Source organism: Mesocricetus auratus, unplaced genomic scaffold (genome assembly GCF_017639785.1).
Source record: "Mesocricetus auratus isolate SY011 unplaced genomic scaffold, BCM_Maur_2.0 Super-Scaffold_15014, whole genome shotgun sequence".
NCBI lineage: Eukaryota > Metazoa > Chordata > Mammalia > Rodentia > Cricetidae > Mesocricetus > Mesocricetus auratus.
In genome coordinates, this window is record NW_024429186.1 from 35079370 (window position 1) to 35100357 (window position 20988).

At 40.6% G+C, this 20988-nt stretch overlaps 1 protein-coding gene across 6 annotated transcripts in view; it reads right to left on the minus strand.

Moving 5' to 3' along the window:
• Pcnx1 (pecanex 1) overlaps positions 1 to 20988 on the minus strand; it is a 134839-nt gene that overhangs the window by 96716 nt on the left and 17135 nt on the right. For all 6 annotated transcript variants that reach the window (XM_040742811.1, XM_040742809.1, XM_040742810.1 and 3 more), the window contains exon 2: positions 6891 to 7099. In XM_040742811.1, the coding sequence (XP_040598745.1) occupies positions 6891 to 7099 (209 nt within the window). The remainder of the gene's footprint in view (positions 1 to 6890; positions 7100 to 20988) is intronic.

Sequence of the window (20988 nt, forward strand, 5' to 3'; positions counted from 1 at the left end):
TACTTGAGTTTAAAGTCTTGTCACCCAGTAGCTAATACAACTCCATGGTTAACTAAAAAAGCAACTCCAAATGTTTCCAGTGATTTCATCTCCTCACCCCAAACTCTCACAAGATTAACAAATGGGCTCTGCCTACCAAAGGCAATCAACACAGCCCAGTGGTGGTCACTTAGAGCAGTTCTAGAGAAGGCACATTAGTCCAGTTCAAACTAGTATGGATCAGGCCAGGAGTGTCCCATAGTTGAAAATTTTTTCTGTATCTGCTTCTTTTTACTTAATCTTAATTTTTGTGAACGTTATACCTGTGTGTATGTTTGTGCACCTTGTGTGTGTCTGGTGTCTTCAGAGACCAGAAGAGTATAGTATCCCCAGGAACTGGAGTGACAGGTGTTGGTGAGCTGCCACGTGGGTCCTCTGGAAGAGCAGCCAGTGGTCTTAGCTGCTGAGCCACCTCTCCTGCCCATGTATCTGGTAGTCTTGATGCTACGACTTTAGAGCCTGGAGCTACTGCAGTCACTGACTGAGGACAGGATGGTGGCAGTCACCTTTAACCTCAGGACTGAGGGATCAGCAGCAGGCCTATGTCTGGGAGTCCAAGACCAGTATGGTTCGTATATCAAATTCTAGGCCAGCCAGAGCTTCATAGTGAGGTCCTCTCTCTCAAATTAAAAACAAGCAGCAGCAGCAGCAGCTGCTGCTAACTGATTAAAAAAAAAGGTCAGAACCTGGATACCAAAATAGGGAGCAGTGTCATGAGGTAACTTTATTCTCTGTATCCTAACACACCTGAAGATGTCCCCATGTGCTGATTTTCTAGTATTATAACAAAAGTCCCCTTGTGTGTATGGATGGCTACTCTGCTACAATCAAAAGGGTATTCATTTGCCAGCAATTTTTACAAGTATTTGCTACTGCAGCAATTTGGTTTATATTCTTTCTATTACTAAAGGCCTCAGAACTATAATGTTCCTGGTTTGCTTAAAGAGTTTAGGCCACCAAGAACTAACGTTCTAACTTGATATACATCTACATAAGTACAGCATCTTAGAAATCAGTGACCAAGTTCATGGCCAACTCAGTACACCAGTACCTTGAGTAAAGAGAAGGAATGTGGTCCAGTTTGTTAGCTATTCCATATTAACTCATACCAGCCCTAAAGTCTACACCAAGAACAAGAGTATATAACACGGCAGCTCTCATCACACTGAGGCTGTGAAGAGAAACACCCAGCAACGTCACTAGACTTCATCCTCTCAGTCAGATCCATAGGAACCAAAATATGCAGGGCAAAATGAAGACAAAGGAAGTAAACACTCAATTCCAGAGGAAGGAAACCCTCATCTTGTTTTGTATGTCTATACATGCATGTGTATATACATTACCTTTATTCGTATACCACAGAACAACCCACTTGAACTGTGTAACTCGTTTTTCTATATATTCATAGTTATGAAACCATCATCATACTCAATTCTGAAATACTTCCATCACTTCAAAAACAATCACTTTTACCTGCTGCTTCTCTGTCTTTCCCCTCCTCCTGCACGAGGCAAACACTGACCTACTTTCTGTCTCTAGAGATGTGCCCAGCTGGGCCTTTCATACTGAAGGGACTAGGAAGCATGGAGCACACAATGCTACAAACGGCTTCCTCCCCTTAACTTATTCAAGAGTCATTCACACTGTACCATGCAATGCTTCATTATACGTGTGGCCAAACAACATTCCACTGTATGCACAGATGTTTAATACCAGAGACAAAACTACCTTATTCACTTTCATATACCATTTCTGATACAACAAACATACAACCAACCAAGTGGTCATAATCTAAATGATTATATCCCAGTCTTAGAAGTATTTTTATTTTCTGATTAAATCCTTCCCCAAATTTGTAAGTGCTACTATCCTTGTTTTACAGATGAAAAAATAAAATATTACAGAGGTAAAATCTAGCAGAAGATCTCAAAGTGAACAATCTAAACTGTTGACACAGGGAATGGCAGTGTGTGAACAAATCTGCTCTTTATTTGTCGGATGTTTGGTGCAGGTACGCTTGAACACCAGGTCTGCAAACATAAAGCCACGTACAATCTGTCTAACTGCAGACATTTAGGATCTTTCTGTCACCAACTGCCAATTAGGGAAGGTTTCTTCTCTCCATCTCTGCCAGCACTGGGGCCCTGTAATTCATGACTGGGGGACTGGTCTGTGCATAATGACTGACAGCATTTCTAGTCCTTACCTTCCCACAACTTAAGCCAGCAGCATACCCCATTTGTGAAAACTTTAAGTCTCCTAGAATTCCCAGATGCCCAGGGACTAGAATCACCCCCGATGAGAAAAAAATAATCTAGAACAAATACTGGTCCCTAATCAACATAGAAAGGGTAAGAAAGGAAATATTCAAGAAACAAAAAGGACAAAGCTAAAAAGGAAAGAAAAAACAGCTCCTTTGTTTTAAAATCCTCTAATAAAATATTATCATTCTCTCTTCTCTACAATCCTAACTTGTGGCTTACATACACTTTAACACACAAAATGGTGACGTAGAGCGTCCTTATACGTGAGACTTGCCAGGTTTGCAATGGAGTGCTCAGCACACACCTGCTGAGTACAGCAGGTTACAATCCTTACAGAAGCAAAGTGCTTTACTGCAGTAAGCAGTGAGCCAAATTCAGGGAACCTTACCTTAAGCCTTAATTTCTCCACCTGCTAAAAAACAAAACCCAAAACCAAGTACAGGAGAAGGCAGAGAAGCAGAAGGAGTCTAATATGAATTACAGAGGAGACATCCCAAACTAGGTTTTGGATCAGTGCTGTCACATCAATTGCTGATGCTCCGGCTTTAGTCAAAGACACCATAACACCCTTAATAATACTAAGTTTACAATTGTAATTTAGATTATAATGATGTCTGTAAAAATAGGAATAGATTTAAAAAAATAACCTAAACAGAGTAGATCTCTCTCAGAAACCTTAGCCTAAAATCCAGCTTCATATAGATTAAGTGGAGCTTTGGTTTATGGTATTATGAGTATTAGCGCCATGAGAAACAGAAAATGCAGTCTCTCCAGGAAAACTAGTATCCAAATCCTTAAAGTCAATGATTAACGTATATATGTATGAAAGACTCTAACTCTTTGAGATAAAGATGTAAGTATTTCTGAACTACTGTATCACATGAGAGGGCACTGAAAAGCCACAAGGCTCAGGAGTCATTTGCTCATGCAGTAAACTGACCGCCCTGAGGTGGCGAGCTGCCCTGAGCTGCTCTGGAGAGAAACCGTAGCAGTGCGCAGTACTGATTGTTCCCTGCCCCCAGAACACAGTGTAAGACTCACAAGGGGGAGAGTGAACAGGAGATGTAAAAACAGAAGCCTACAGAAGAAGTCTCAATATACTATAAACCGAAGCTCCACTTAATCTATATGAAGCTGGATTTTAGGCGAAGGTTTCTGAGAGAGATCTACTCTGCTTAAGGAGGTAACAATAATAAAGAAAAAGAGGCTATCAATTTGAGAGGAGGGTATGGAGGAGTTGGAGGGTAGGTGCCTGGGAGGAGCTGGAGGGAAGCGGGGGGAGGGGGTTGTTGGGGGGGGCCGGGGCTGTGACTCTAGTTTAAACAAAAAAAAAAAAAACTTTAAAAAAGAAAGGATAAAGATGTGCACTAGTACTATTTCAATTTAAGCAGATATTAAAGACCACAGCCAACAAAACCCGGTTAAACAAGAACTAGGGCTAAAAGGAAACCAAGAAATTACACAAAATGCATCATTGATTTAATAAGATTTCTAGATACAATGAAAACTGTTACATTTAACAGAAAAAGAGTAAAACTTTTGACATAGAAAACCAAAAAAATTTTAACAAATTTATTTTTAATGGAGAAATGATAAAAGCCTAAAAGAATTTTGAAAGACAAAATAGATGGAGAAAAGTTCCAATACTTCAGAGAAGTACAGACTCAGAAGGACAATTTGCATTTTCACAGCAATTCCAATAAAAAATGACAAAGTCTGCAGGAAAGAACAGAGACAGCCAAGATGACTGTGGTGCTCCTGAGCGTGAGCAAGGCTATCAGGAGCCAGGACAAAGCTTCTGCAGTGAGAGGACTGGGAGGCAAGGACAACTGATCAGCACAACACAGAGGACAGCCAGGAACAGGTCCCTGTGGATGCAACTCCATTTCCAACAGACAGAATACACTGGCTGCCACCCAAGACAATAGGTTAAAAAATACTGGAGGAAAAGTTAAGTCTGACTGACCCCTTACATGACACTACGGAGGAGTGTAATTTCAGATAAAATTCAAATGCAAAATAAAGTTTTAAAAAGTACAGAATAGCCGGGCAGTGGTGGTGCATGCTGTTAATCCCAGCACTGGGGAGGCAGAGGCAGGCGGATCTCTGTGAGTTCAAGGCCAGCCTGGTCTACAAAACAAGTTCCAGGAGAGCCTCCAAAGCCACAGAGAAACCCTGTCTTGAAAAAAAAAAAACAAAACAAAAGGTATAGAATATCAATATCTGTGCAGGGAATACTTTTGGAAGACACAAAATGTCAATTACTAAAAAGGATAAGTTTTGTTTTATTAAATCCAAGAAAGGGTTAGAGATCTAGTTCGGCTGCTAGAAACCTGCCTGGCATTCCCCAGGTTCTAGATTCAATCCCCAGTACCAGCAAAATCCAAGAAACACATCAGCTTTAAGAAGTATGGTAACTGAACCAAGTGTCATAGTCCTTGCCTATAAGCCCAGCACCTTGAGTTGGAAGCAGAAGAACCAAGAGTTAAAGGTCATCTTCTGCTTTGTAAATTCAACGTTGACCTGTGTGACTTGAGATTCAATCTCAAACCAACAACAAAGGAAATCTTTTTTGTTGTTGTTGTTTTTCTTTTTTCTTTTTTTTTTTTTTTTTTTTTTGAGACAGGGTTTCTCTGTGTAGTTTTGGAGACTGTCCTGGCACTCACTCTGTACTCTGTAGATCAGGTTGGCCTCGAACTCACAAAGATCCACCTGCCTCGGCCTCCCGAGTGCTGGGATTAAATAAAGGTATGCGCCACCACCACCTGGCAACCCTAAGAAATCTTAAGGAAAGAAAAGCAGCAAACTCAGTAATGCCTTACCATTCATAAGCAATAAAACAATGGCATAAATAAATGAACAATCTCTATTAGTCAACAAGAAAAGGCAGCTTCACATGTTACAAATGGGCAAAGGAAACCAGAGAAAGCTAACTAGTGCCATCGTGATGACCAGAAGTCACAGTGAAGCACAGTTGAGACTCCTGAATGGCAAAGCACTTTTTGTCCTTTGAGATGAAGGTTTCACTCAGCAGCCAGGCTGCTCTCGGAGTCACAGTAATCCTGCCCCAGCCTACCAAGTGCTGGGATTACAAGTGTGTGCCACTGAGTCTGGCTAAAAGTTAAATTTTCACCAGTACCAAATGTTCATGTGGATATGAAACAATAAGGACTTTGAAAAATAACTGATAAAAATCATTTTGGCAAACAGCTTAGAATTACCCAATAAAAAGAACTCAAAGATGCCCCAAGAACTAGCTTGCATAAGCGCACAGGCCAGCCATGCTGGGGAACCACTTTGTGAGTTGGTCAGAATGGACAAAGGGTATTTAAAACTGCAGGGAAAAGATTTTCATTTAATGAATTTATTATTCAATGGTTGGGACAAACAAATCTAAACTACAGTAAGATACAACTTAAGAGCAAAACCAAAAATATATAAATAAAAAACAAATTTGGAGTAAATATTTATATAACTGGGGAAAAACTCTCATAGAACATAATAGTAAACGATGAATTGGCACATAATATAAACTGTGATATACAAATAGGCACATGCCAAAGGTGAGGAAACCATCTGACACAGACCACAAATGACTTACATCATAAATATTCATAAAATGAATGGCAATACCACTAACAGCAAGTCTCTTAGAGAAGCCCACAGCCTTTCCAATAATTATACTTCCAATAAATTAAGATTAAAATACAGTAATTTAAAATGAGTGATCACCACAGTGATCTTTTTCACAATAAAATTTAAATTTGCAATATTAAAATAACTAAAAATAGGGGGCTGGAGTGATGGCTTAGCAAGTAGGAGCACAGGTTGTTCTTGCAGAAAACCTGGATTTGGATCCCAGCACTCACATGGCAGCTCACAACTATCTGTAATTCCAGTTCCAAAGAATCTGATGCCTTCTGGCCTCCAAGGGCACCAGGAATGCATATGGTGTACAGACATACATGCACACAATAAGCAAAAAAAATAATAATTTGTTTTAAAAACCAGAAGTTACATTACAATACATCTATACAATGAAGTTTATGTCATTAAAAACATGGAAAAAGAGCTTTTACTACTTCAAATATTTACTGATGTCAATGCCAAACATTGACTTAAGAGCCGAGAATAGCTGGGCAGTGGTGGCGCATGCCTTTAATCCCAGCACTTGAGAGGCAGAGGCAGGCGGATCTCTGAGTTCCAGGCTGGGCTGGACCAACAGCCTTGAAAACAATACAGAGAAACCCTGTCTCGTAAAAACCAAAACAAAAAACAAACAAAAAAAAAAACAGAGCTGAAAATAGTCTATAGAAAAACGAAGGCCCCCAACAGATGCAAATGGATAATTAAGAAAAAATAATGGCAGTTTGTGATTACCAAAATGAACAAAATTGTTACAAGAGTAAAATGTATTGCTATGCACACACCATCACATCCAGAAGGCAGGCACACTGATCTCCCTACCTTGGACACAGTACACACACCGCCACTTTTATCCACAAGGCAGGCGTGTTCCTCTCTTACCTTGGACACAGTACACACACCGTCAATTTAATCTACAAGGCAGGCATGTTCCTCTCTTACCTTGGACCATTGCTGTCTTTCCTCCTTGCTGAACAGTTGCCTTGCTCAGCTCTGGCTCGTTGATCTGGGAACTCAGCTGTGCGTCTATCGACAACTTCTCCAGCGTCGAGTGCTCTGTGTAGTCGATAGTTGACCATCTTCAGAACAATGAAAACAGCAGCTACCACAGGACAATAAACTGCTACTATAATCATGGAAGAAGGAAGGGCCTTTGAGAGAAAGAAAATATGTCTTTTAGAATACTTTATATTTTACTCAATTCTAGAAGTCTGTACCTAAAATAATGAAGTTATACACAAAGCAATCATAATACTAATACTAAGCTGCAAAGGTAAAGGACTACTACACTGGCCAAAATAGAGGTCACACATGTAGCTACTTAACACTTGAAATGTGGCTTAAGACTAAGTATGAAGACAGTATGCCATGTGTCAAATTTTATATTGATTTCAGGTAAAAATTATAATTGAATTATATTTAGTTAAAAATTACTGAAAATAAGTTCATTTGTTTTAATACTATGACTACTGCAAAATTTAAAATTACCTGTGCAGCCCACACTACATTTCTAATTTACAGTGCTGACACTGAATAGCTAAGATCACATCACCTTGTGTGTGAGCAGTTGTGACCCAAATAGAGCCCGTTTATGTGCTCTGCAGAGAGACTAGAGATGACTTGGCAATAAAGAGCACTAGTTGCTCTTGCGGCCATTTCTAGCACCCACGTGGTGGCTCACAACCATCCTTAACTCCGGCGCCAGGGGATCTGATGGCTCCTGTCTCCATGAACACCAGGCATACACATAGTGCACATACATACAGGCTGATACACATAAAACAAAATAGATAAACCTAATTTTATTTTAGAAAGAAGAACTCAGAACATAACACAATCAATAGATTAACTGATATAAAGTCAGCCACCTATTCTGGAGACTACAGACCCATTCTATGTAAGGATTAAATAACTTGAAACCTAAAAACTAGGGAGGCAGGCTCAGGGACCACTTGGAAGACACAGCCTTCGAGTCACCACTGTCAAAAAACATAAACTTATCAAGCACCCTGGATTTGTGCAGGATGATCTCTCATCACATCATCAGATTCAATCTCAGCCACTGCTATGCAAAACCCCAAACAAGCTTAGGAAGGGGAACCTCAAACTGAAATGGTGGTGAAATTGAAAAAGCCTTCCTTGATGAGCCAGAGCCTCCCAATACACATATGTGGTGTCGGTTCTGTTTAAGTGACCTGAGAATTAGAAGGAAGACAAAGCCCACAGCCTGACTACAGTTTTTATGTTGGGCTGGGATATCAGGTGGACATTTTACTTGGATTAAGAAACCCTGCACAGGGCTGGAGAGATGGCTCAGAGGTTAAGAGTAACGTTCACTATATAAAAACAAATGCCCCTGAATAATCCTCTGAACAAAAAAGGCCACCCTCAGACACAGACATGGGGGTGCTGACATAAACAGAGACCGAAACATGGAAGCTGATATAAACATAGAGAGACACAGGGAGGGACAGAGGAACAGAAAGAGACAGACACAGAGAGCAGGCGACCATTTGGAGAATTTGTAAAAGTTCTGGGTGGTGCTGGCTTCCTTCTGAAATTTCCACACAGACATAGAATCCTTGAAGGCCAAATAGTTCAATGTCGCCGTTTCCTGATAGGATATAGGGGTACAGTACATTTAAAAGACTTAGCCAAGATTACCCATCTTAACATCTTAACATTAAAGGAAGGCATATGCCTATCTCACCAAATGTCACAGACCACATATCAATTCCACTTTCATAGTTAATTAAAAAAGATGCAACCAATAAAAAGGTCAGTTCCATCCTAACCTACCACAGGCCACATAAAGGTTAAAATGGCTGACTGTATTAACTGGACAGAGGGAAATAACCAGCAACTGTGTCAAACAAATGCAATGGGAATGGTAACAAATCAAAGAGTACTTAATTTTGAATTGTCAAAGATCGTCAGTGCTCAAAACTCATCTAAATAGTCAATCCTCACACCCCCAAACACTACTAAGAACAGTGTAAATGTTCTTTAAAAAAAAAAAAAACACTGAAATGAGAGTTTAAGGACAAATCAGGAAGTCACTTTTGAAAAGACACTAGTCACAGAAGACTGAAAATGGATTTGCCTTAAGAAATTTAACCCTTACACACTGGAAACCGGTGTCAGCTCAGGAAGTTTTTTTTTCCACTCACATTACAGAACTGCTCATCTATTTTTGCATTCTGTGGTTCGGATGCCTGAGCCCTACACAGTCAGTCCCAAACCTTCCAGGGACAGAAGCAGCCACCCTCTAAGCTGCACTTTTCCTACAGTGGGTCAAAGTGCAGACACACCGAACTGCTGAGCACTGCAGGAGCTGCTTCCCGGCCTGGGAAACTCAATGCACTCCTGGACGGTGGTCACATTAGCATCAAGACTGACAGGATAATCAACCTTGCCTACAGTTATGATTCACCACATTACAAGAAAAGTATCAATGCTATCTGTTTTCCAGGACAAACACCAAACCAAGCACACACAAAAGAACTGCAAAGTAGTTAGCTCAAACTTTCTCTACTTTGGGGGTTACACACTAAAAGCGCAAAAGAAATTGTATTTGTATTTTGCGTGTGGTGCTTGTGTTGAATGTTCATGCATGTACATGCCAGAGGGGTCTTCCTTAGTCACTTTCCACCTTATTTTTCAAGACAGGGTTTGTCACTGAACCTGGAGCTCACTGACAGATTGGTCAATGGGCTCCAGGGGTTCATTTCTCCTCCCCTGGTAGAGTTACATTCCCAGCTCTCGCACTGGGGATTCAAATGCAAGTCCTCATGCTTGCACAGCAAGCACTTTAGGGACTAGGCTAGCTCCTCAGTTCCATGTTTGAATATTAGATATACATACTATGTTTTCAAGGAAAGTGTTCAGAAACACTTGGAATTCTAATTAGCAACAAGCATAAGTCCAGGGAACTTAGACTCTTTGGGAGAAAAAGTAACGTGCAAGATAAATGCTTAATCTAATGATTAAGGTATAATTTGTATGCATTGTTTGACATAGCAAATTCTACATTAAAATCTCTATTTTCAATCTTTCTGACTTCACAATAGTTCTGTTCTACAACAAATAATATTTCACAAAGTTCTAGTTTTTCCAAGAAGGCACATCTTCAAGTCATATTATTTTATTGTGAGTGTTACCTTAAGTTAATGCCAAAGACAAATCACAAGCAGTGGACAGCCTCGATGAAAGGGACAGAGCAGCTGGCATCTACTGGTGGACAAACAAGGCCCTCATTAAATAACCGTAAAGGTCACAGCTCTGAACACACAAGAAAAAGGCCCATGGCACCATGAAGGCTCCAAGCAGCTCCTCACACACTCCAGACAGTGGATCTTAACAGCACTCTGTTTCAGACAGTACGAACCTGCAAGGGACTGACTTAGGGGAGGGCAAGCTAGTGGGTTTTACTTCTCTGGTATGACAGTTGGTTTTGTGATTTCTGAGACTTGTTTATTGTGCACTGATACCCAGGGATTCCAAACAGTTTTAGTGTGTGGTTTAAGGCTGACAGAATGGCGGGCACATCATTTATAACTGACATCAAGGGTATAAAAGAATTTTTAAGCAAACTTTCTTCTTTACTATCCATCTTTAATGTAAGACTCTTTACGCTTGCTTTGGGGGCTTCTACAATTATTTAAGGTACTGTTTACTAAATTTAGGTACCACAGACTAAAGAGGCATTTAGAAAACCTGAGAAGTAAAGCTCTGTGTGTACACATATACAGAGTAGCGACCAGACATAAGAGGAGAGATCTACCTGTGTGTATACTCAGTGAAGAGAGATAGGACATGAGGGATTATCTGTGTACACACATGCAGAGTAGACACCAGACACATGAGGAGAGATCTGTGTGTGCACAGTGAAGAGAGACAGGACCCGTGAGGAAACAGCTATGCTATATGTACACATACCAAGTGGAGGCGAGACATATGAGAGCTCCTTCAGAGTAGTAACAAACAGGAAAAAACAATAAAGGCAAGAGGATGGGGAGGAGGAGGAGCAACCCTTGCAAAGGGACAACAACCAACCAATAAAAACTGCAGGAGAGGTTAAAGAGATGACTCAGTAGGATACCCCAGTACCAGATATTTAAAAAGTTAGTGTAAACTGGTCAAACTAGTGATATATTATCAAACTCCAGTTCCAAAGGTCCCAGTACCCTCTTCTGGCCTCTGAGGGGTACCAAGCACGCAAGTAGTATACAGATATACCCATACTCACATAAAATAATTTAAATTAAAAAATAAACACATGAAAATACCACTTGATTGCATTAATAGTGAGGAATACAACTTAAAACTATACCAACATACCATCTAATACTATGTATAGATAAAAATTAAGTTTAAAGAACCAGAACTCAGCCAGGCCTCGTGGTATAGTGCTGCAATGACAATCTTTGCTGGGTTATTATAAATTCAAGGTCAGCCTGGGCAAATTAAATGACCTTATCTCAAAATAAAAATTACAAAGAGGTTGGGCAAGCATGAGGACATGGGGTCAATCCATAGTACCAACAAATAACAAAACAACAGAACCCTGCAGCTTGTTAAAAAATGAAAATATAAATTGCCAGTTTCAACCAAGACCCAACAATTCCTCTTCTAGAACTGAAATTCTAATACAGACAGTACTAGATGACTTTTACTCAAATAAGAAAACTCAACTGAAAATCATCCCCAGAACTGGAGAATTGTAGACTTTTTTTTACATTTATTTATTTATTTGCCTGTGTGCAAGGCATGTGTATCTGTGTGGGCTTGTGTGCGACAGTATGAATGCAGAAGTCGGGACAACTTGAGCAGCAAACTCAGGTAGTCAGGGTTAGCAGCAAGGGCTTTTACCGATGCACAAAAACTGCAGACCATTTATTTACCATTGTAGTCTATGACAGTGAAAAACAAGACTTACCTGCAACACATACAAACACAACACAGAGTGCCAGGTGTACACTCTCAAGGAGTGTATATTTCTTGTATAACTGGGAAAAAAGAAAACTTTTTTCAATTTATTTTATGTGTACGCATGTGTACCTCTTGTGTCTGGTGCCCACAGAGACCAGGAGAGGGCATCAGATGCGCTGGATCTGGAGTTACAGATGGCTGTACATTTCCACGCAAGTGCTGAGAATCAAACCCAGGCCTTTTGCAAAAACTCTCTCTCCAGGATCCCCTTCCCAAACCTAAAGTATATGTAAGAAAAAGGTTTTCCTAGAGGAGTATCTTAGTTTTCATCTTTAACACAAGCATCTGCATCCATGTCAATGATGGGTGATCAGCAACAAATCAAGTTCCTCCATATCCAAAACATGTTTAAAAAACAATCTTTATCCTGGGCATTGGTGGTGCATGCCTTTAATCCCAGCACTCGGGAGGCAGAGGAAGCCCTGTGAGTTCAAGGCCAGCTTGTTCTACAGAGCAAATTCCAGGACAGGCTCCAAAACAATACAGAAAAACCTTGCCTCGAAAAAACAAAAAACAAAATCTTTATTTCCAATTACATATGACTAGATATAGCCAGAATGTTAACAGTTATCAGACAATTACAGATATTCAAATCAAATATAAAGCCAGAATAGTGGGTTAGATATTTTTTAATAAGACCATGCCTCTTAAAAATGGTAGGGACAGAAATACACATTAATACCGAAACTCAAAGCCATCTGAGCCAAACAGTGGCAACTCTAAAACAAAACAAGGCAACTGTTTTCAACATCTGAGAGGTAAGGGGAGAATCAGGAGTATGAGGCCAGCAGGACTATGTAGTACAGACAGTGGACAAAGTCCCTGGACACTGTTAGTAGGAAGAGCAAATGGTTCAGCCTCTATGACAATAGTATAACAGTTTCTCAGTTAAAAATGGCACGGAATGGCTCAGCAAGTAAAGGTGCTTGAGTTAAACCCCTAGAGCCCATGAAAGAAGGAAGGAACCAACTCCACAACACTGCCCGGACTCCCACATGTTCACCCACACACAAGCATCATGTACATGCACACCTACACAAAACAATTAATGCTTTTAGGAAATTAAAAATGGAACTACACATCAACTAGCAATCCTATCCCTACTTTTACACTAAAAGGACTGAAAGAGGATCTCAAAGAGGTATTTTCACACCTGTGGATGAATAACAACTTGTATATTCACACAGTGGAGGGGTACTCTGCAACAAAAAGCAAAGAAATCCTGTAATATGCCACAACACTCCTAAGCCTTGAGGACATTCTGCTAAGTGAAATAAGATAGTATCAAAATGACTGTATTTTTTTCCAGAGGACAGGAAAAATGACTCTGCGGTTAAGAACACTAGCTGCTTTTTCGGAGGACCAGGGTTCAATTCCCAGCACCTTCATGACAGCTCACAACCATCTGTAACTCCAGTTTCAGGGGATCCAGCACCCTCACACACACATACAGGCAAAATATCAATGCTCACTTAAAAAACAAAACAAACGACAGTATTTCTGATGAATTTGCATATCTAAAAATAACCAAACTCACAAAACAGGAAGTAGAATAGCAGTCATCTGAGGCTGGCAGGAAGAGTGGTACAGGAAAGGGTGTTGCTTAACACACAGTTTTGATTTTGGAAGATGGGGAAATTCTGGGTACATTGTATAATATTTAATATCATTGAATGGCTGTCTCTCCTTTGCCATGGGGGAGAAACATCCTAAGGTCCCCAGGGAATGTCTATGTAAACAGCACCAAACCTAAACCCTATGAGTGTGTGTTCATATGTGTTTTCTTACACATACATGAGATTTAACTTATAAACTAAGCACAGAATGAGGTTAACAGTGAGCTGTTGACTCACAGCATGTACGTTTTAAGAACTTTAGTTTTTCAGGTTGAGGAAGCATCTTACACTATCCCTTCAGTATATCTGAGCCACCACTGCCTCTACACCCTGAGCTTTAAGCCCTGTCTCAGTCGGGGCTACTACTGCTGTAAAAAACACCACTGGCAAAGAAACTTGAGGAGGAAAAGGTTTATTTGGCTTACACTTCCATAGCACAGTTCATCACTGAAGGAAGTCAGAACAGGAACTCAAACTGGGAAGGATCCTGAAGGAAGAAGCCTGTGCAGAGGCTGTGGAGGGGAGCTGCTTACTAGCTTGCTCAGCCTGCTTTCTTATAGAACCCACGACCACCAGCCCAGGGATGGCACCACCCACAATGGTCTGGGCCCTCCCCCATCAATCACTAAGAAAATGCCTTACAGCTAGATTTTTATTCTTTTGGTTTCTCGAGACAGGGTTTCTCTGTATTGTTTTGGACTCTGTCCTGAAACTCGCTCTGTAGACCAGGCTGGCCTCGAACTCACAGAGATCCGCCTGCCTCTGCCTCCTGAGTGCTGGGATTAAAGGTGTGCGCCGCCAATGCCCAGCTCTTAAAGGTGGATCTTAGGGAGGCATTTCTCAATTGTGGTTCCCTCCTCTCAGGTGACTCTAGCTTGTGTCAAGTTGATATAAAACTACAGGGCAGGCCCACTAGGTAAAACAGAAGGTACTTGAACACAGTGTGGCATTCTCTTTTTTTTTTTTGTTTTGTTTTGTTTTGTTTTCTTTTGTTTTGTTTTTCGAGACAGGGCTTCTCTGTATTGTTTTGGAGACTGTCCTGGAACTCGCTCTGTAGACCAGGTTGGCCTTGAACTCACAGAGATCCGCCTGCCTCTGCCTCCCAAGTGCTGGGATTAAAGGCGTGCGCCACCAACGCCCGGCATTCTTGCCATAGTGGAACTGAAACCAAGATAAACATAGGACTAAATGGTGAGTAGAGACTGATCAAGTTACCTACCACGCAGTGTAACTGCCCTAGGCCTAAGGACGAAGGTGAGGGGAATGCGGGGCATCATACAATAATGTACCTGAAAAATGTCTACATTATTTTGGCCAGATCTGGAAAAATACAGTAATAACTGATTTGGTTGCTACATAAATGAGGACAGACATGAAAGAACCAGGGGGTACAACATACAAAGTACAGAAGCCTCCATACCCCAGAATAATCTTCTTGGACATGATGCTGTACTTGGGTTCAGCCAAGACTTTTGGAGCTGTGACAACTGCAACCAAGACTCCACCAACTGCCACCAAAACACCATCATGGAGCCAAAGGAGTAGCCACAGAAAAGGACCTTCAGGGGGAGGGGTGCCCTGTATCCTCTCAGGATCTGAGCCTGAGGGACCATGTTCATTAAGACTGTGAGGATAAGTTGTACAGAAAAGAGTGTGACCTCCAGGGTATTTTTGGCACTTGGTGGCTAACACTTATGTCAGGTCTGTGCCATGCAGTCAATCTTCATACCTGAAAGAACTTGCCTTCTTACTGGGCCTGCATTTCATTTCACCATCAACAGATGCAGATTTGGCTACTGAAGAGGAAAACTCGTTGTGTAGAGATAGATAACTGTTAGTCTGATTCCTAGGTCTTTTTTATTGATTTAACAGATAAATGATTGCCAAAAGTTTAATGATATGCAAAGTGGAAGCAGAGGATACTGATCATTAGTGTGGTAAAGTATTTTTCTTCATGCACGATATTGTACTGCTTATAAAGAAGTATGATCCATTTTGCAGTTTAGAAAAGGAACGCCCCCTCCCCCCCCATCTGGATTCAGGTGGGAGTCCCTGCCTGGGTATTTAAAGTGAAGAACTGAGGAAGACACTTGACATCAACCTCTGGCCTGCACACATACAGACACCAAAAGGGGAGTGGGGGGATGATATAGACAGATGAATATTTTGTTGTACCTTCTCTCAATGAGGAAAGAAGAAAAGAAATGCTGAGAACCAAGCAGTGAACCAGAGTACTCACAACACAATTCAGTGTTCTTTGATTCCGGTAGCTTATTTTTAACATAAGACACTGTGATGCTTCATTCAGGAACAGAAGGTTGAAGCTATGCACACTTTCAAAGACACTTCTAACAGGACTCTTGAAGAAGCCTCTTGAATCACAGAAACGCTCAGGTGGAATCAGTAGTCATGAGATAACCTGTATTTCAGTTCCAAACAGCAAGAGAGTGACTCTCCCCCAAGCCCAGCGCTCTGCATGGTAAATCAGCCTGGATGAGACACCTGCTTTGGCACACTTTCTGCTGTGTTTTGCTTTGGTTCAGGACTGCCCCTAGTCTTGCACTGCAGCAGGAGTATCTCCTTAGAGCATTTCCAGGCACACTCCACCCACTGAAGCGACTCCAACATCTCTTTGGCAATCTAAGCTGCTATGTGTGGTATGCATTTCTAAGTGCTTGATGCAGTAGCAACTCATTTAACCTTGACCTCACTTCCTGAGGTTGGCTCTATTAGTCTCCTATTTTATAGACAGAAAAGCTGAGGTACAAGGATGTCAGCTACTTGGTCTCAAACAGGGACATTAAAGGGTACTGTGGCTCTAGAGTCAGGAGTCAAGCATTCTTTTAAAAAAAACAATTTAAAGCATTTTAAAACATCTTACTGACAGATAATAACTGCCCATCTTTGTGGGTCACAGTGTAGTTTTGATACAGTTACACACTACATACTGATCAACTCAAGAAACTTAGGTTATTCACCATCTCAAACACCACTTCTTTGTAATGAAGTCTCCTCTAGCTAATTTCTATTATATTGTACAGTATATTAACCACAGGCAGCTTTGGTATACAGAGGTTTATTTCTCTATGTATCCCTACTTACTCCTCCTATCTAGTTGTGACTTTGAGCCCATCAGCAAATTGTGTGCATGTGTAAAGCCCAACAAGTAATTCCCAATTTGCAGATGACCTGCTATAATACTCTGATGACACGAAACAATAATGCCCACAGGCAGATATGCACAAATGAGCGCAATGTGTTATAATAAAACTCTACAGCCAATGAAATTTGAATTTTATATAAGCTTCATGTCACAAAATAGCACTTTTGATTCTCTCGATCATGAAATAAGGTTAAAAACTAACTAGGCATGGTGGCATCTGGAAGCTGAAGCAGGAAGACCACCAAGAGTTCAAAGCCAACCTGAATTACACAGACATGGTGAATCCCAGTGAGCCTGGTTTATTTTCTTTAATCTAAACCTGAAGCAAAGCACCCAGTACTTCTCCCTCGCACCCCTTTTTGCCAAGCACAAGTCTGAACTCCAATAACATCAATGTTATCCAACCACAAAGCAAGCAGGTGCAGGAACTGCTCTCCCATGGTGCATGCACACTCCCTAAGTCAAGGCACAGTGAACACTATCACATGACAACAAAACTCTGAATAGCTCATCTTGGTTATTCTCTGAGTGAAGGTTTTAAGTAATTTTTCCAGGGTAATTCTAAAATGTTTTCTGGCAAGAGCTCCCAGCATACCTCTAAGAGACTATAACTACCGACACTACCTTTGTTCCAATGGGACAATGTATCAACACATGCTTCCAAACTCTGCCTTGGTGTTTGTTCTTGAGTACAATAGGCTCCACAGAATCACTAGACCCCCACAATGTCCTATATGTCACTATTTAACCATTTTAAACATACACTAACTAACCAACGGCTAGAAACAATACAATAAGACAAAATGTAAAAATAGATAAAAGCATAAAGACCAAATCTTATCTCTCTAAAAAGTAAGGCATAATAGAATCATAAAGTTAAAAAATAAAAAACATTTATGTTAGCTTTTCAAAATAAATACTCCAAAGTTCACATTTCTACTCCCTTAGATAGTTTTCTTGAAATATTTAGCTAAACTTACAAATTGATAAATACAACTAACACACCCTTGAGGCTGTACCTTACTGCCCCATGATGCATAAAGTATTATCTGCTATAAGAAAAAAAAAAAAACCTGATGCATAGTTCCGCTTCCAAGTTCAAAATACAAGTAAGTCCATGCATTTCTGTGGGGCCCCTAGCTGTGATCAGCCAGTGAATTCACACCATCACTGGAATATCTAAGAAGAAAAAGTCAATTTTTTCTTGACTTTAAAGTTCTATCTGTTTAGCCAATCCCTGTAGAAATGGGAATAAAAGTTAAATATTACCATTCCTGACCTGTAAACGCTAGCTACTGAGGAGGCTTGAAGCAGGAAGATCACAAGTTCAAGGCCTAGACTACAGTGAGGTTGTGGCGAGCTCAAACAACCCAGTGAGACCCTTTCAAAGTCAAAAAAGAACTAGGAATGAGGGGCACTGGCCATGTTTGCCTAGGACACCCCCCCCAGTAACAGCATGGTCAGGAAGTCATATCTCCTTTAAGAGCCTTCCCATTTCCAGCCAGACCCCCAGCTATTTTCACTAGGTACAAGTGACTAACTGGGAAAAGAACTGATCATTCTATGTGATCACAAGCATAAGAAGACAGTTAGCCCTGTGTTCTAGTTTCTACTGTGAACCTGGAGCTGTGCTGGCTAAGAAAGGACAGTGTACTCCACCTACTGTGCACCTAGACCTACGAAGGGGAAAGAAGAGGGTATACTCCACCTACTGTGTGCAAAGATCACTTTGGGCTTTTTCACAAGAAGGGCAGACAGAAATGAATCCTACAATTTTATAGCTAGACCACCTCTGGTTAGTAGTTAAAGGAATGTTGGAGAGAAGGAAGAAAGCTCAGTAATCAAATGGTGCATGCAAACTTACAAAATGACTGTTCATCAAGATGCGACAGAGCTTAGATAGAAAGGAAGATGAGTGTTTTCAATAAGCCTTCCAATTGTCACATACATGCTGCCCAAAGGACTTAGAAAAGGCCCTGAGGGCAGCAGCCGGGGATCTGGCCCTCTTGCCAGGCTCTCTCCTCTGGGGGTTGAGTTAAAGCATTCTAGTTAGACGTTTTCTTCCAAAGATGACAGACACTATATGGAAAAGAGAAACACTGTCCCAGTGCTGAGGGTCAATCGCACCTACCCACAAGGGAAAATGTTCTGTAAGTCCATCCACACAATAAGTCAGATTAATTTCAAAGACCTGGCTAGGAAATTCTAACAGAGCCAGAATATACTTTCCCTAAAAGCAACAAATTGACAAGTAGTTTCAATCCTGAATTTTTTCTCTAGCATAAATAGATTAAGGGTACTAGCTACTATCTTATATTTGCACCGCATACTTATGCCACTCCATAAAATATAATTTTAGCTTCAAGTGAATGCATTTCCAAGGGAAACAACAAAGTGTATACCCATTCAAACAGGGACTAAACTAAACAGTACATTCTATTCATCATAAACAAATACTCTACCACTCTGGAAAAGTCAATCATACTACCAGGATCTAGAGAGGCATCGAGAAGGCACAGACACGAACAATATGGGATGTAAAGCCTGGGAAATAAACTCAAAGACACATACTGGTGAACTAAAATAATCTTACATACTTTATAGGAGTGTTCCTATACTTTTTAGAACAAAAGTTCCCAAGGGGGATTTGGGGGCATTCAGGTTTATAAATTTTGATGAACAGAGTAAACTGTTATATGAACTCTGTTTAGACATATTATTTTCCTACCAGTTCTTTAAATACTCTTCGTTTATTCACCTAAATCTTTACCACAGAACTGTGTGTATCTTAAAGGTTGTTATTCATTATCTGCATAAACTCACATATTCACTGCTCCAGTATTAATAATTTGAGTTACAACGCTGAATGTATACAATACAATGTTCTATTTTTACAAAACTCCATTTGTACTTCATCAAGGATTTTTTTCTGATTTACTTGTTTTCCACACATATTTCCACACATACTGTACATATCCCTATCTTCAACAGTTCATTAGCATGGCATTCAATATTTACACATTATAAATTATAATATTAGTACCAGTGTAATCTATGTGAAGATGTTTAAGCCTTTTTTTTGTTTGTTTGTTTTCTCTTTGTGTAGCCCTGGCTGTCCTGGAACTCACTTTGTAGACTAGGCTAGTCTCGAACTCACAGAGATCTGCCTGTCCCTGCCTCCCAAGTGCTGCGATTAAAGGTGTGGTCTACAGAGCGAGTTCCAGGACAGCCTCCAAAACAATACAGAGAAACCCTGTCTTGAAAAACCAAAAAAAAAAAAAGGTGTGAGCCACCACTGTCTGGTGATGTTTAGGCCTTTAAAAGTCAAGTCATGCTGCCAAAACACAAAGAGAAACTGTAGCTGGGCAGGTGGCAAGTATGCAAGAGCGTCTATAATAAACCGACAATGGCAACAATGGGTTGCTCTTCTTGCAGAGGCACAATTCTCCATAGCCATGAATTCCACATCTGTGGATTCACCAACAACAAAATAAAGATAGTCATGGTAAAAATTCCAGAACTAGAGAGGTGGCTCAGAGGTACTCCCCACTCTTGATGAGAAGCCAGGTTCTGTTCCAGCAGCCACGTGGTGGCTCACAATCATTCATAAGCACAGGTCTAGGTAATCTGATGCCCTCTTCTAATCTCTGTGGACACCAGGCACATACATACAGGCAGGCAAAACACTCCTACACTTAGAACAAAATAATCTAAGAAAAGCATAGCTGCCCTGAACATAAACAAGCTTACTCTTGCCATAATTCTATACACAATACAGTCTAACAACTATTGACACAGTGCTTATGCTATACTGGGTGCTACATATAATGCAGACTTAAAGCATACAGATGTCACACCACTTCATACAGGAAACTGAGCATTCTGGGGTTTGGCATGGGAGGGTCCTGGAACCAATCCCATAACAATACCAAGAGACAACTCTGGCTAATATGATGGATGTGAAGTACAATTCTGTACAACAAGAGCAGAACATGAACAAGCGAAGGGTGGGATTTTTTTTCACAGCACAGCTTCTCCAATTCCCAAAACCGTCTTTAAGTTATTACAGAAAACAAAGGGGAATAAACAACTTCCAAGTAATTCCAAAGGGCCTCCACAACCAATTCCTATCTAAAAGGATTTGTCAAAGATAGCACATTGTGGGATTTTTCAAGATTGAATGTAACTAAGAAGCCTGTAAATGCAACATACCCAACAACCTAAACTTGGTAAAGGAGTCAATGGTTCAAAAGACCCTCCCAAAACTACT